At 37.7% G+C, this 13,906-nt stretch overlaps 1 protein-coding gene across 3 annotated transcripts in view; it reads right to left on the bottom strand.

Annotated features, from left to right (window-relative positions):
* Memo1 (mediator of cell motility 1) overlaps positions 1-13,906 on the bottom strand; it is a 92,621-nt gene that overhangs the window by 27,876 nt on the left and 50,839 nt on the right. For all 3 annotated transcript variants that reach the window (XM_032908931.1, XM_032908932.1, XM_032908933.1), the window contains 2 exons: positions 9,782-9,894; positions 6,623-6,734 (listed from right to left, as the gene is read on the bottom strand). In XM_032908931.1, coding sequence (XP_032764822.1) covers positions 6,623-6,734; positions 9,782-9,894 — 225 coding nt within the window. The remainder of the gene's footprint in view (positions 1-6,622; positions 6,735-9,781; positions 9,895-13,906) is intronic.

Below are 13,906 nucleotides of genomic sequence, written 5' to 3'. Positions count from 1 at the left end.
TGCAACTGCTATTTATGGTCACAGGCATGTGTTAGATATCCACAATTAGATACCAGTAACTCTTTGGTAAACATATGGAGATAAGAAAAAAAATGCATATACTTCATGATATAAAAATCATTTTAGGGGCTGGAGAGATGGCTCAGCGGTTAGGAGCACTGTCTGCTCTTCCTGAGGTCCTGAGTTCAATTCCCAGCAACCACATGGTGGCTCACAACCATCTGTAATGGGATCCGATGCCCTCTTCTGGTGTGTCTGAAGATAGCTACAGGGTACTCATATACAATAAATAAACCTTTAAAAAAAAATCACTTTAAAAAGAGCATTTGATTCCACTTTAATTTAAAAGTATTAAATCAATTAGTATCTACCCATTCTCAGTAACGAGTAACTTAGGTTACTTGGCCAGGTTTTACCCTGGGCAGAGGAGATATGATATAAGTTTTAGTTGCTCCAGACAGAGAACAGACTAAAGAACTACCATGGAAGAAAGACACAATTATTTACCTAGCATCCGAAGAGCTACTCAACTTTATCATCTGAAATATGACCACTCAAAATTATTCCCAACTCCAAAGGTTCAAATCCTTCTGCTTTTTACAGGTGAAGGCACTTTTCTACACCCCTGAGTTTAAACTTGTGAATTGCTTTGAACATAATGCAAGTCAAACTGTGTCTGTGTCCACACTAAGCTGCTTCAGCTGGAAATGAAACAGACAGGTCATCGGCTCGGCTCTCAACCAAACTCCTAATTGTAAGAAAACTCAAACTTTAAGCATATTAGCATGATTTACTGGGCCAAAGCAGACGCACATGGCAGAAGGAAACACTCTTATCTGGATACAGTGTAAGATACCTAAACACCTCACACAGACCTCTGGCACAGAGTAAAAGGAAGCTGAAGGAAGTAAGACTAAAAAGGAAGGAGCAGTGTAAGAGCTGCTGTAAGAAGCTACACAGTGGCCCCACGCTGGCGTAAGACTCTGAGACCGTCACAGACAGCAACTTAGAAGAGTCTAAAACTAAATGAGTAAACCTGTGGATGGGCAGATTTCCCACCAAAATATCCTAAGTATTGTTATTCTTTTATTTATTCTTTTATTTTTTTAAATAATACCAGAAGGTGTAAGGGAAAAATCATAAGTTTGGTGAACTGTTAAAATATAAGGAATTTATAATAAGGAATTGCTGGATCAGAAATATAAGATTCCAAGATCTAACTGACTGCCTTCTCCCCCCAGCACCCCCACATCCCAGACACAATAGTGAGTTACAGATTCAGGGAGAGAGTCTGTCTTACGCCAATAACAACATGCAAAGAGGAAGACACACAATATCCTATTCTGGCCTCTTTATGTGCATATATACACTCAAAAGCACACACATCACATATATACAGAAACAAAGAAAAACGGGAAATGGGATGCGGGGGGAGAAAGGACGGTGGGAGGAAGGGATCAAAGGGGAGAGATAAAAGAAAATGGGGAGGGGAGAGCAAAGAGCCAGCACTGGGACAAAGACTAAATCCAAAGAACTGACAGTAAATAAAGTAGGGGCTCATGGCCACCAAATGAAGTGCATGCCTAGGAACACATGCCTACACAAGTGCCCAGGCTGAAGAGCTTCTTAAACCTACCCTGTCAGCCATAACTAGAGGTCCAAAGCAGAGAAAAGCCACTCTCAAAAAGAATCTCAGATGGCATTATTATATAATACAGCTCTTATTTGATAGACAGAAAACTATAAAGTACTTAAAAGAATTTTATCACTCTGTGTTGAGGACTGGTTCTAATACTTTGAATTAATTTGGCCCCCAAAATCAGGAATATGATGGTCCAACACTAAAGGTCCTAGTCCCCAGTTGGTTCTTGATCAATGAATAAAGAGCCAACAGCCAACATCTGGGCAAGTAAACTGAGATGGGACCTTTGAATATGTGCAGGCTAGGAATAGGAAGAGAGAAGGGAAAGAATGACCATGATTTGTAGGATCTGCAGAAGGAAAACCATCTGAAATGTAGGTGAGAAGAAATGCCAACCCACCCCACCAAAGGGCTGTCCAGAAGCATCTTGGGAGCAAAGACTAGGGAGGAGCCAGGGCAACAAAGATAAAATATAGAATTAGAGGGTATTAAAGCAGGATTACAAGAGGGAAACATGTGCTAGCCGCAGGGAGGATTAGAACTGTCCAGCATTTGAGATAGCCAAGGCATTTTAAAATTAACATGTGTGTGTGTGTGTGTGTGTGTGTGTGTGTGTGTGTGTGTGTGTGTGTGTGTGTGTGTGTGTTTCATTCACAAATCCAAAGAGCTCCTGGGCAGGTAGCTGGGAGCACAACCTAAGCGGGATAGCTACAAGTCTGAACTCAAAGAAACAGTGGATAAGGTTTCTAGGCCTTTAACACACTGAACCAAATGGAAACTCAGATACAAAGTAGACCCCTGTGGGTAGCAGGACCTCAAACACTTATCCTTTTGCCTCAAACCTCACAAAGGCTAGGATGACAGGCTTGTGCAAGGCCTGAAAGCCTCCTATCTATCTATCTATCTATCTATCTATCTATCTATCTATTTATTCATTCATTCATTCACTCATTCATTCCTTGTTTGTTTGTTTGTTTGTTTGTTTTTTTCAAGACAAGGTTTCTCTGTGTAACCCTAGCTGTCCTGGAGTTCTCTGTAGACCAGGCTGGCCTCAAACTCAGAGAAATCTACCTACCTGCCTCTGGATTAAAAGTATGAAAGCCTATTTCTTTTTTTTTTTTTTTTTCTTTTTCTTTTTTTTTTTTTGAGCTGGGGACCAAACCCAGGGCCTTGTGCTTGCTAGGCAAGCGCTCACCACTGAGCTAAATCCCCAACCCCAAAGAATTATTTATTTTATTTATGAGTACACTGTAGGTATGAGACACACCAGAAGAGGGTATCAGATCTCATTACAGATGGTTGTGAGCCACCATGTGGGTGCTGGGATTTGAACTCAGGACCTCTGGAATAGCAGTCAATGCTCTTAACCATTGAGCCATCTCTCCAGTCCCAAAAGCCTATTTCTTAAGAAAAGATAAACTGACACAGTAAAACAATCCAAATGCCCCAGCTAAACAATTAAAAGCAAACAAATCAATGAGTCAGTTAAAGTATGAAACTCCTACCAGAAACTACTAGAACAGGACGAGACTGTTGTGGATCAGCCCCTCCCCTCCCGCAAAGCTTCCTGGCTCTCTTTACTCTCCCATGGGAGTTCTACTGTGGTCACATCCTCAAGAGTCTTTTATTCACTTTTCAGCTTACCACACAAGAAGTCATATGGCATTTTCATACATACATCATTAGACTTTGAAGTAATTCAAAGGGTTTATTCTTTATGCATTTGTTTCATGTTTCGTGCCCCATAACCTACATATTGAGGTCAAAGGACAACTCTCAGGACTCAATTTTCATAAGATACAAAACCCAAAATCAGGACATCAGGCCTGTGCAAGTACCTCTCCTCTCTAAACCAGCACAATATCACTAATCCATCCGTTCTTTAAAACTAAGTGGGGAGGGGCTTTGTTCACAGGTCTCACAATCAAGAAGACTCAGACCCAAGACTGCATTCATATTTAAACCTGATGCAGAATATGGACAATGTATCTGAAATCATTACAGATGTTAGAATGAGAATGGTCCCTAGAAGCTTGAATACTTAGTCCCCAGGAATTGTTTGCAAAGGATTAGGAGTTAAGGCCTTGTTAAAAGAATTGTGTCACAAGGAGCAGGCTTTGTGTTCTCTCTGCTTCCTGGTCCTGGATTGATCTACTAAGTTGCTTTGGTCATGGTGTTTCATCACAGCAATAAAACAGTGAATGTAACAGAACTCTAGGCATCTGAAAGGCCAGTATACACCATGTGCTGGAGACATGAACTGCCCAGCTGAAGTGGAACTGTGATAGATGATGCACAAACAGGCTCTCTCTTAGTAACTGCTCCTGTGTCTGTAGACACAGGCTGCTCCTCCTATCAAGAGAGAGATGTATCATCCCCCCTTATACTTTGGCTGACAGATATCTTGTTCTGAAAAGCAGAAATTGGTAGAAGTGGTACTATGTCTCTTCTGGAAGCACTGTGACCTGGAAATATCTTAGTGAGGGCATCTTGGCCTCTCTAACCCACCTGGGTCTCTTCAGCTGTACTAAGACAAGGTGTTTCCTACTCCACTTTTTTTAATGTGAGGCTATAAATAGTACAACAGTTGTGATTTTTAGCCACTCAGCTCTGTAATAATTCATTGTTCAATGATAACTAATTGGCACAACACAGTAAGTATGAACAAATGCTTACTGGTTTCTTCTAGAAGTAATGTTAGGATCTTAAGATGTAGGAGGAGCTCACTGAACACTAAAAGAGGGAGAGTTACGAATTAGAATTGTGTTTGTGGGTCTCAAATTTCTATTTTCTTTTTTTTTTTCCCCCAGAGCTGGGGACCGAACCCAGAAATTTCTATTTTCTTAAATTTCCTACAGTTTACATAATTTACTTTCAATATGACAACTAATATATTATTTTTAACCTCCTTTAGAAGGTTGTTAGAGTACTGACTATACTGTACTACAATCCATTAGTTCCCATGATAAAATATATAATTGTTCAGCAAATGACCAAAAAAAAAAAAACTATTTGATGAATGGGAATTCTAGTTATACCAACAAATGAAAAAGACATATATATATTTTCGAAAGTTTTTTCTCAATAGTTAGAACATAATAAAAGACAACTGTTTGGGCATATAATCCCAGCATTCAGGAGGCTAAGGCAGGAGGAGCCCAAGTCCAGCCTTGCTACAAAGCTCATTCTAGGCCAGCGTGGTACATCAAGTAGACCTTGCCTCAAACAAACAAACAACAAAATACCAAAACAGAACCTAAAATTTTAAGTTAACATTGCATAGATTTTTGCAAACATCTTCAGGTTTATATAATTCTTCATGGTTAGAGTGAATAGACGTGGACAAAAAGGCAATAAAACTTTGAATACAAGAGAAAAAAACCTACGGTAATAAACTAATGAGCCAGAACAAATTACATAGAAATCATTGGATCATTCATATTTGAGTTTAAACAGTATCAACCACACAACAGTCAAGCTGGGTGTTAAGCCTGTACCTATCATCTTAGCGGCTGGAGACTTAGGCAAGAAGGCTGCCCTAAGTTCATAGGTAGCATAGGCTATACAACAAGACCCTATATCAGAAAAATAAAACACTAGAGCCAGAGAGATGGCTCAGTGGTTAAGAGCAATGATTTCTTTTTGAGATGACCCAGGTCCAGCTAAGAGCACCCACATGGTGGCTCACAATTGTCTAACTCAGTAGAACCAAGAGATTCTATGCCCTCTTCAGGCCTCGCAGGCACCAGACACACACGAATGGTTCACAGGTATACATGCAAGCAAACACTCATACACATACAACAAAATAGTAAAAGAAGGTTAAGTTCTAAAAAATTTAACAAAATACCACAACAAAAAACTAATACAAAAAATTGTAACAGGAAAAAAATTCATCACAACAATATAAAAAGCCTTGCTCTTTAGCTAACTGTAAGTATTCCAGTCAAAAATAAATAACCCTTCTCTGTATTAAAATGTTAATGTAATTTTAGACTTTATTGATAAATTTAAATAACAAATGACAGAAAAGAATAAGCTTCATGTATTTAGAACTACTGAAACTGTATAAAATACTAAGTATATATTAAGAAATGACATATAGGAGGCTGGGGAGATGGCTCAGCAGTTAAGAGTGTTGACCACTCTTCCAAAGGACTCAGGTTCAATTCCCAAAACCCACATGGCGGTTCAAAACTGTCTCTAACTCTCATGCCAGGGGATCCAACCTTCACATACACATGCAAGCAAAACACCAATGTACACAAAATAAAAATAAATAATTTTTAAAAATGACATACAAAAAAGAGAAACTGACCTACAAATAAGACTTTTAATTCAAATGTAGCACTGAAGGGAAAATTCTAGAGATAGTTTATTTTTCATTTTACTGACTAATCAACTATTATGTGTTGGGCAAAAGAATGGGCACTGGACTAGATGGAAGAGGGCAAAGCAGCTCCTCCCCTTTTCTCTAGTGCTTATCCTCCAGGGCACCCTTACCACAGGAAGACCTTTATCGGATACTACACAGCTACACCATCCTTGTCATCACCATCATCACCATCAGCATATGTTAGGTGAACCTTTGTAAAACTCTGAAAAGATTGACTTCCAAAGGCATTTCCAAACTTAAAGTTTTAAAACCATAGTACCACAAAGAACATAATGATTATCCTAAAACATCAAAATCTATTGGCTCTTATACCAAACAAACCAAGATATATCAGCCCCAAACAAACCAGCTGTCTTAATTTCCATCTTTAAAAAAAAAAAAAAATCAGGTCAATTCCTATGCTCAACCTTAATAGACAACTAGTTAAAAATCAACATAAAGACATTGCAATCTCCAACTTATATTAAATTTTAAGTAAAACGTTAATCTCCTTGCTTTGAGAAATTATCTTATCCTAGGCTAAAGTAACCCCAAAGAAATGAGCATCTGTGACTTCTCGGGGTCTTCTGTATTAATCAGTGTACCTTTCCATGGCTTTAGCTGTGTAAGGCAAATGCATTTCAATACTGTGTTCATCTTCATCTGTCTGCAGAGACATTCGTTCAAACATTCCTGTCTTCCATAGCTCTCCGTAAACTAAAGAGATTTCAAAATACATTAAAACAAATATTAATGCATATGTTTATTTTATGAGCATCCACCCAGCAACATAAAACTATAAGCTATGGCAAGAAACAAAACACCACATACTCCATTTTTTAACTTTAAGTGCAAGACAGAACGACTGAGTTTATTACAAGATATAATGCATATAAAAACTTACCAGTTGAATAGTAACAGTACATTTTTCATCAGCTCCTTTTAACATTTCTAAAATAAATTCTAGGTCTAGGCCATTCTTTGAATTTAAAAAATGTTCTAGCCCAAAACAACACATTAGAATTCCTAATATAACAGAAAAAATTACCAATCTATTTTCATATAAAGTTAGTAATAGTTTTTTGGTTTTGCTTTGTTTTTATAATTGCGTAGTTTTATTATTTTACTTCATGTTTCTACCATACCAACAACATAAAAATCTCCTTTCCAATACTATCTTTCCCAAGATCCAAACTTTAACTTACAGCAGAAATCATAAATCTACCACAGTATTGCACCAACTTAAAGCGATGTAGCAATCTAGTGATCTCTGATGAGCTATACTTAAGAATGAGATTGTAGAGTAATACGGGAATTTCAGTATGTAAAAACAACAGAAAAGTAACTTAGAGCCAGGGCTGGTGGCACACACTAAGAGCCCAGCTACTCAGGACACTAAATCCTGAGAAGGATCACAAATTCAAGACCAACCTGGGCTACAGAGTAGCATCATGATCTGGTTGAGTTCACTTAGCAAATGCTTTTCTCAAAAAAGAAAGGAGGGGAGAGGAGGAGGGGAAAGAGGAACAAGAGGGGAAAAAGAAATAAAAAAACAAAGGAAAAGAAATGGTAAAGATCTCATGTCCACAAAATACCTTTTAAAAATTATCCATTTCTTTACTTGTACCAAACAGGCTCTTAAAACTGGGGAGGTGAGAAGGCACACACAAGCTTGAGAGATGACGCAGTAGTCAAGAGCACTTGTTCTTGCAGAGAGCCAAGGGTCATTCCCAGCACCCACACAGCAGCTCACAACCATCTACAGTTGCAGTTTCAAGGGCTCCAAAGCCCTCTTCTGACCTCCTCAGGTACCAGGCAGGCATGTAGTGAACGGACGTGCATGTGAGCAAACACTCATCCTCATAAAATAAACAAATCTTTAAACAAAGGAGTGTATCTCTTACATTATGTCAATCAGAAAGGTAATTCTATTTTCATTAATAAGAACAAATATCAAATTGCTACTATTCTATAAAACAACCTCAAATTGTAAAAAGCAAGGCCTAAAACAACTGACCATTTCTTTTACATATGATACCTTTCACTCACTGTAAGAAATTACTGCAAACTTTAATGAAACAACAGCATCCCTTATAAAATTAAAATATAATTTAATGAGCTAAAGAACACACTCCCAAGTTCATGAAGGTGGTTATTATACAGAAAGAAACAAGAGAAGGGAAATTCAAAATACAGTATAGGCAATGAGTATATCAATATTTATCATTCTACTCTGTATACTGCTTTGTACTTTTTCTTTAATATTACATTTATTGTATTCAAAAACAAAAACAAAAACAAAAAACAGCTAAACAGCCGGACATGGTGGCCCAGGCCTGTAATCCCAGCACTCAGAAGCAGAGGCAAGTGGATTTCTGTGAGTTCAAGGCCAGCCTGGTCTACAGAGCTAGAAACCCTCTCTTGGGAAACCCTGTGGGGGCAGCAGGGATGTTTGGAGGGGAAAGGGAAGGGGAAGGGGGAAGGGGAAGGGGAAGGGGAAAAGGAAAGGAAGAAATAAACAAAAATATGACATCTGGGAACAAGGAAGATGACTTTCCCCAAAAAAGCACGCACCTGAATTGGATTCACAGAATCCACAAAGAAAATTCCTGATAGTTTGTGCACACTTACAATCCCATGAGGAAGTAAAAATGCCTGGGGCTCCTTGGCCAGTCAGCCTACCATTCAGGGTGAGTTCTAGGCCAGTGAGAGACATGGTCTCAAAAAAAATTTAGACAGCACAGAAAAAGAACATACAATACACACGCGTACTCACAGGAACACACACTACTCTCTCTCACACACACACACACACACACACACACACACACACACACACACACACGTGCGCGTGTGTGCGTGCGAAATAAACCTCTGGAATCCTAGAAGGAAAATCAAAAAACTAGACAAGGGAGCTAGAAAGACATCTTAGCAGATAAAATGCTTACCACACAAGCTTAGTGCCTGGAGTTTAGACTTGAGAATGCATGTAAAAGCTGGACAGTTCTGGCAAGCCCATTTGTAACCCCAGTACACAAGAAACAGAACAGGACTCTCCAGATAGAACTATAGACAGATATAGATAACAAGTGAGGTAAGCCAAAATAATGAGTTCTGAGTTCAGTCTGGAACATTACCTCGATAATACATGAGGTGTGGAATGGTCACGGAAGGCGCCTGATATCAGCCTCAGGCTTCCTTCCATAGCACAATGCACCTTTACACACACATATATGACTACAGACCTGCAAGCACACACACATGCATGCATACAAACATATACACAAAAAATAACATGTTAAAAACAAAACTTATTTAAAATTTCTATACTACTTTTCAGAACTTTGGAAAATAGAATAATTTTCCCATTTAAAAAAAAAAAAAAAAGACCAATGAGAGGAAATGAAAGTATTATTGCCATCATTTAAAGTGAAAAGTGACACACATACAAAGAGTTAACTTGCCAAGTCTTCCATCAGGTTGGCATGTAGACTAATCTCTTGCATCATGGTATAGCACAAGCAAACTATTTCTCTAAAGATAAATGTAACCACTATGGTATACAGCTAAGTGCCTCTAACATATTTTTGTAGTTATACGGAAAATATCACGTTTTTGTGTCTTGTTTATACAGATTAGTTACCAAAAAATTTGGTTGAGATATTATTTATATTTGTGTCTTTTAAAATATTTTAAATTAAATTGTAATCCTTATCTATTAAATGAGCTTTATGTATTTAAAAGCTATGTTTCTATATACTTACTCTTTTGGTCAATACGAAGGTCATACAGAGGAGTCCTATATATATCCACACTGGAGAGTGCACATCGAGACAGGGGCACATGATGGGAGGGCCCAAGGATGAAAATTCTCCGGCTGGGAGATACACAACAGAAACACAGAACAAATGTACTTCTACACAAATCTTATTAAATAAAAGGAAAATAACTTTAAATTTGCATGCTGACTACCTGCTTTTTACTATATTCTGTGAACATAAGAGCTTAACTATATTCTTACCAAAATTCATATACTCAAGATCTAACTTTCCATAAGAGACTGCAGGCCAATTTGGAGATAAACTTTTTTCAAGAGCTAACAGAGATAAAATGAGGCTCTTATCAACTTCACTGAAGTACTTATATAAAAAGACTTCAAAGCCAGGGCTGATGTCCCATATAATCCTAGAATGTGGGACCCCTGAGGCAAGGACTGCTCCACGTTTAAAGCCAACCTGGGTTACACAGTGAGTTCTAGCTGGCTAGGATTACATTACAAGATCCTGGAAATGGGGGAGGGTGGAAGACACATGGGACACGACCACGACACATGACTCCAAGGACATGCCTAAGCAGCCAGAAAGAGGAGCTTCAAAGAAACCAGCCCTACCAGGCCATTAAGTACACTACGTTTCTAGTTTTCCAGAAATTCAAGGAAGTGAGACTTCTGTGAACTAAATCCACAGTCCTTGGAATTCTATTACAGTAGAACTGAATTTTCTCTTCAGTTTTAATCTGAATTTTTGTCCAATAATTGAAAACCAGTTACAAATTTTTACAACATGCTATACACAAAAATCACTTCTAAATGTGTAACTAGACATTTCAAAGTGTAACATCAGTTTAAATATTTCAGCTATAAAAATGTTAAAACTCTAAGTTTTTAATAAAAATAAATATTGCTACAAACCTCTAAACATCTATGTAAAACAACATTACAAAGTATTCAATAAAGCTATTTTGACATCATTTCTATGGTAGCAAAGAAATAGGGCATCATCTTGTTGAAAGGAATTGAATATAATAAACTTTCTCTATTCTCATTCAAATATAAGTCATTCTCAAATACAAAGAAATTATATAATGTATGATTTCATGGTAGTCTACCTAAAGAAAACAGCTAGGCTAAACACTAGCTACGACTCCCTAGCTACAACCCCCTTGTCTCAGCACCAAAAGCAGAATTAGATTCCTATTATTTCACAGCAAACATCCAAGCTTGCTCTACAACCTAAATCCTGAAACCATGCATTTTCTGTTTTCTAAAACTCAAATAAAACATTCTTATCATGTCATATACAAACATAAATAAGTTAAAGATTCAAAGGGGAGAAAACTGTGAGAAATAATAAGCAGTGGGCTTATGCAACTAGAAAATGGGCCTAGTTGCTTCACTGTCAGAGACTTGCAGGACAAGGAGCATGTGCTGTGGTAATACACTGAGAGAATTCTATTACTGTACAAGTATGAGAGCATTCACCTATACACTCAGGGTGACCCAGAAGGGTCTACGATGATTGGGATTTCAAAGCCAACTTGTTCTACAAAACTCAGATACTATCTGTTTAAAAAAAAAAAAACAAAAACAAAAAACTAAGTCAGGTGTAGTGGAATACATCTTTAATAGTAGCTCACAGGAGGCAAAGCAAAGGCAGGCCTGGTCTGCATAGTGAGACTATGTCCATAAATTAACTAATTAATTTCACAACTAACCAAAATCTATTACTAAGCTAAGAAAGTTAATCTTTTTTTGAAGGCGTCATTCAGAGTTGGGAAGGATGAAGGACATAAGGGAGTTTTGGGTCCAATCATTCTGAGCCCTCAAATCAGAATATACCACACAGGAACGGGAAAATATTTTATCCTTGGGCCCAGGTAAGTTGGAAATAATCTCATCTTCTGCCCTTTGTCTTCTCCATCTTAAAAAAAAAATTTACTAGTATATTTTATGTACATGTATGCCTGCATACCTGAAGAGGGCACAGGACTCCATTATGTTATGAGATACCAAGTAGCTGTTGGGAATTGAACTCAGGACCTCTTAACGTTGACAGCCAGTGGTCTTAACCACTGAGCCATCTTACTAGCCCCTTTTCTCCATCTTGTTAGCACTGCAATCCACATTTGTATCTTATGTATCATCAGTACCATAAAGGAGGGTTAAATCATACATTATTAAATAAATGAAACCAAAAGATACCATTCTGTTCTATCATAGCAGACACAAATAATAATAAATTATTTTATTAAAGTCTAATGTGAAATATGTATAAAATCATAACTTGGGAATGTTTAGGTCACTTGATTAATCCTAGGAAATACATGAACTAAGCATCAATGAATGACATTTGGCCAAGCATGGTGGTACACATCTGTATTCTATTAAATGCTCAGAAGGCTGAAGCAGGGGGATCAATTGAGCACGGGAACATAAGGCTAGCCAAAGCAATATAGTAAGATTCTATTTACAAAAGAAAAAGGGAGGGGTTGGGGATTTGGCTCAGTGGTAGAGCGCTTGCCTAACAAGCGCAAGGCCCTGGGTTCGGTTCCCAGCTCCCAAAAAAAAAAAAAAAAAAAGAAAAGAAAAAAAAAAAAAAAAAAAAAAAGGAAAAGAGAGGATAGGGGATGGAGGTAGAGGAAAAACCCTTAGTATGAAAGAGGGGCGGAGGGGGAATTCTGACTGAGAAATCAGTTTCTACAAGAAAAACAGTATGTAGTATTTAACATCAGGATGCTTTGAAAAAATCTAAGATATATAGTTAAAATATAAAGTGATACTTTTAAAATGTCAGTCTCCAGCCAGGCATGGTAGCGCACACCTCTCGTCCCAGCACTCAGAAGGCAGAGGCAAGCAGACCTCTTCCACGTTCCAGGCCAGCCTGGCTTACACAAAGTTCCAGAATAGCCAGGGCTACATCAAAAGACCCTGTCTCAAACAAAGATAACAGCAAGAAGTGGATCTGAATGAATAAAAGCCAAGGAGCACTGCTCCACAGATGAGACAGCCGTGGTCTTCGGGGAGCCTAAGGCCTTCAACGGAGACCTGACTATTTTCTCAGCGTTGCCTTTTTGTCAAAGCTTACCTATATAGAAGAGCTCCTACCAATCTGAATTAGCCAGATGTTTTCCCAATAAATTCTTTCTAGTTTGGTAAAAACACACCCACAACCAATCTAGTGCAGTTCCAGAACTGATTTACAGAAACAAGGAAAAAGTTAAAATCCTTAAAAATTACATACAAAACCACAGAAGGGTAGATATTATTGAAACAGGTGAAAAGGGGCATATTCAAGATAATAGCGACCTCAAAATAGGTCTTTGTTAGATAAAGTGCTAATAAAAGAAAATTAACGAGGCACTTTGAAGTTCGTGTATTTCTTCCTTCTTTCTTTGCTAGATCCATAAACAGCAAGCCACTGCAATTGTTTGGAGGGAAATAAATACATAAAGCGATGTTCCTTTCCTTTAATAACTACAAGGTGTTTTGCCTTTAAAGAAATAACCTTAGTATTGGTATTCAGGCTGTTACTAGATGGGTAAATTAAACCTTTAATATGAAATAGAGGGCTGGCAGGGAGTCACATTTTCCTAGAGATAAATATAGTTCGCATACTACAGCTCCTGAGAATTCACCTCTGTGAAATTATTATAATGAATATGGTCTATGAGCACTTACCTTCATTTTTTTCAACTACCTACTCCAACTAATGGAACATAAGTAATTTTTTAAAGGTGTTTTACAGGGAAGGAAAATATTTTAACTAAAGACTAAAACTGTCATGGGCTTTTACTTTTTTGTTCTACAAAGCTTTTTGAAAAATATAAATTAAATTCAAGTTTCTGCCTAACTGCCTCTTCAATTTCAGATTTTAGTTTTAGTTTTGTTAGCAGACTTTACAACTGTCAATATGAAAAGGAACATAATGAAATGTCCCATTTTTTAAATTCTTTAACAGCCCAAAACAATCTTTTGAAACACAAATCTGGTCATTTCACTTTCCCTTGCCCTTAATTTAAAAAGGTGGTGGTGCACACCTTTAATCTCAGACCCTGAAGTCAGAGGCAGTCAAATCTTTGTGGGTTTGAGGCCAGCCTGGTCTACAAAGTTA

Source organism: Rattus rattus, chromosome 7, assembly GCF_011064425.1.
Source record: "Rattus rattus isolate New Zealand chromosome 7, Rrattus_CSIRO_v1, whole genome shotgun sequence".
In the NCBI taxonomy this organism is placed as follows: Eukaryota; Metazoa; Chordata; class Mammalia; order Rodentia; family Muridae; genus Rattus; species Rattus rattus.
This window is presented reverse-complemented; position numbering and strand designations above follow the sequence as displayed.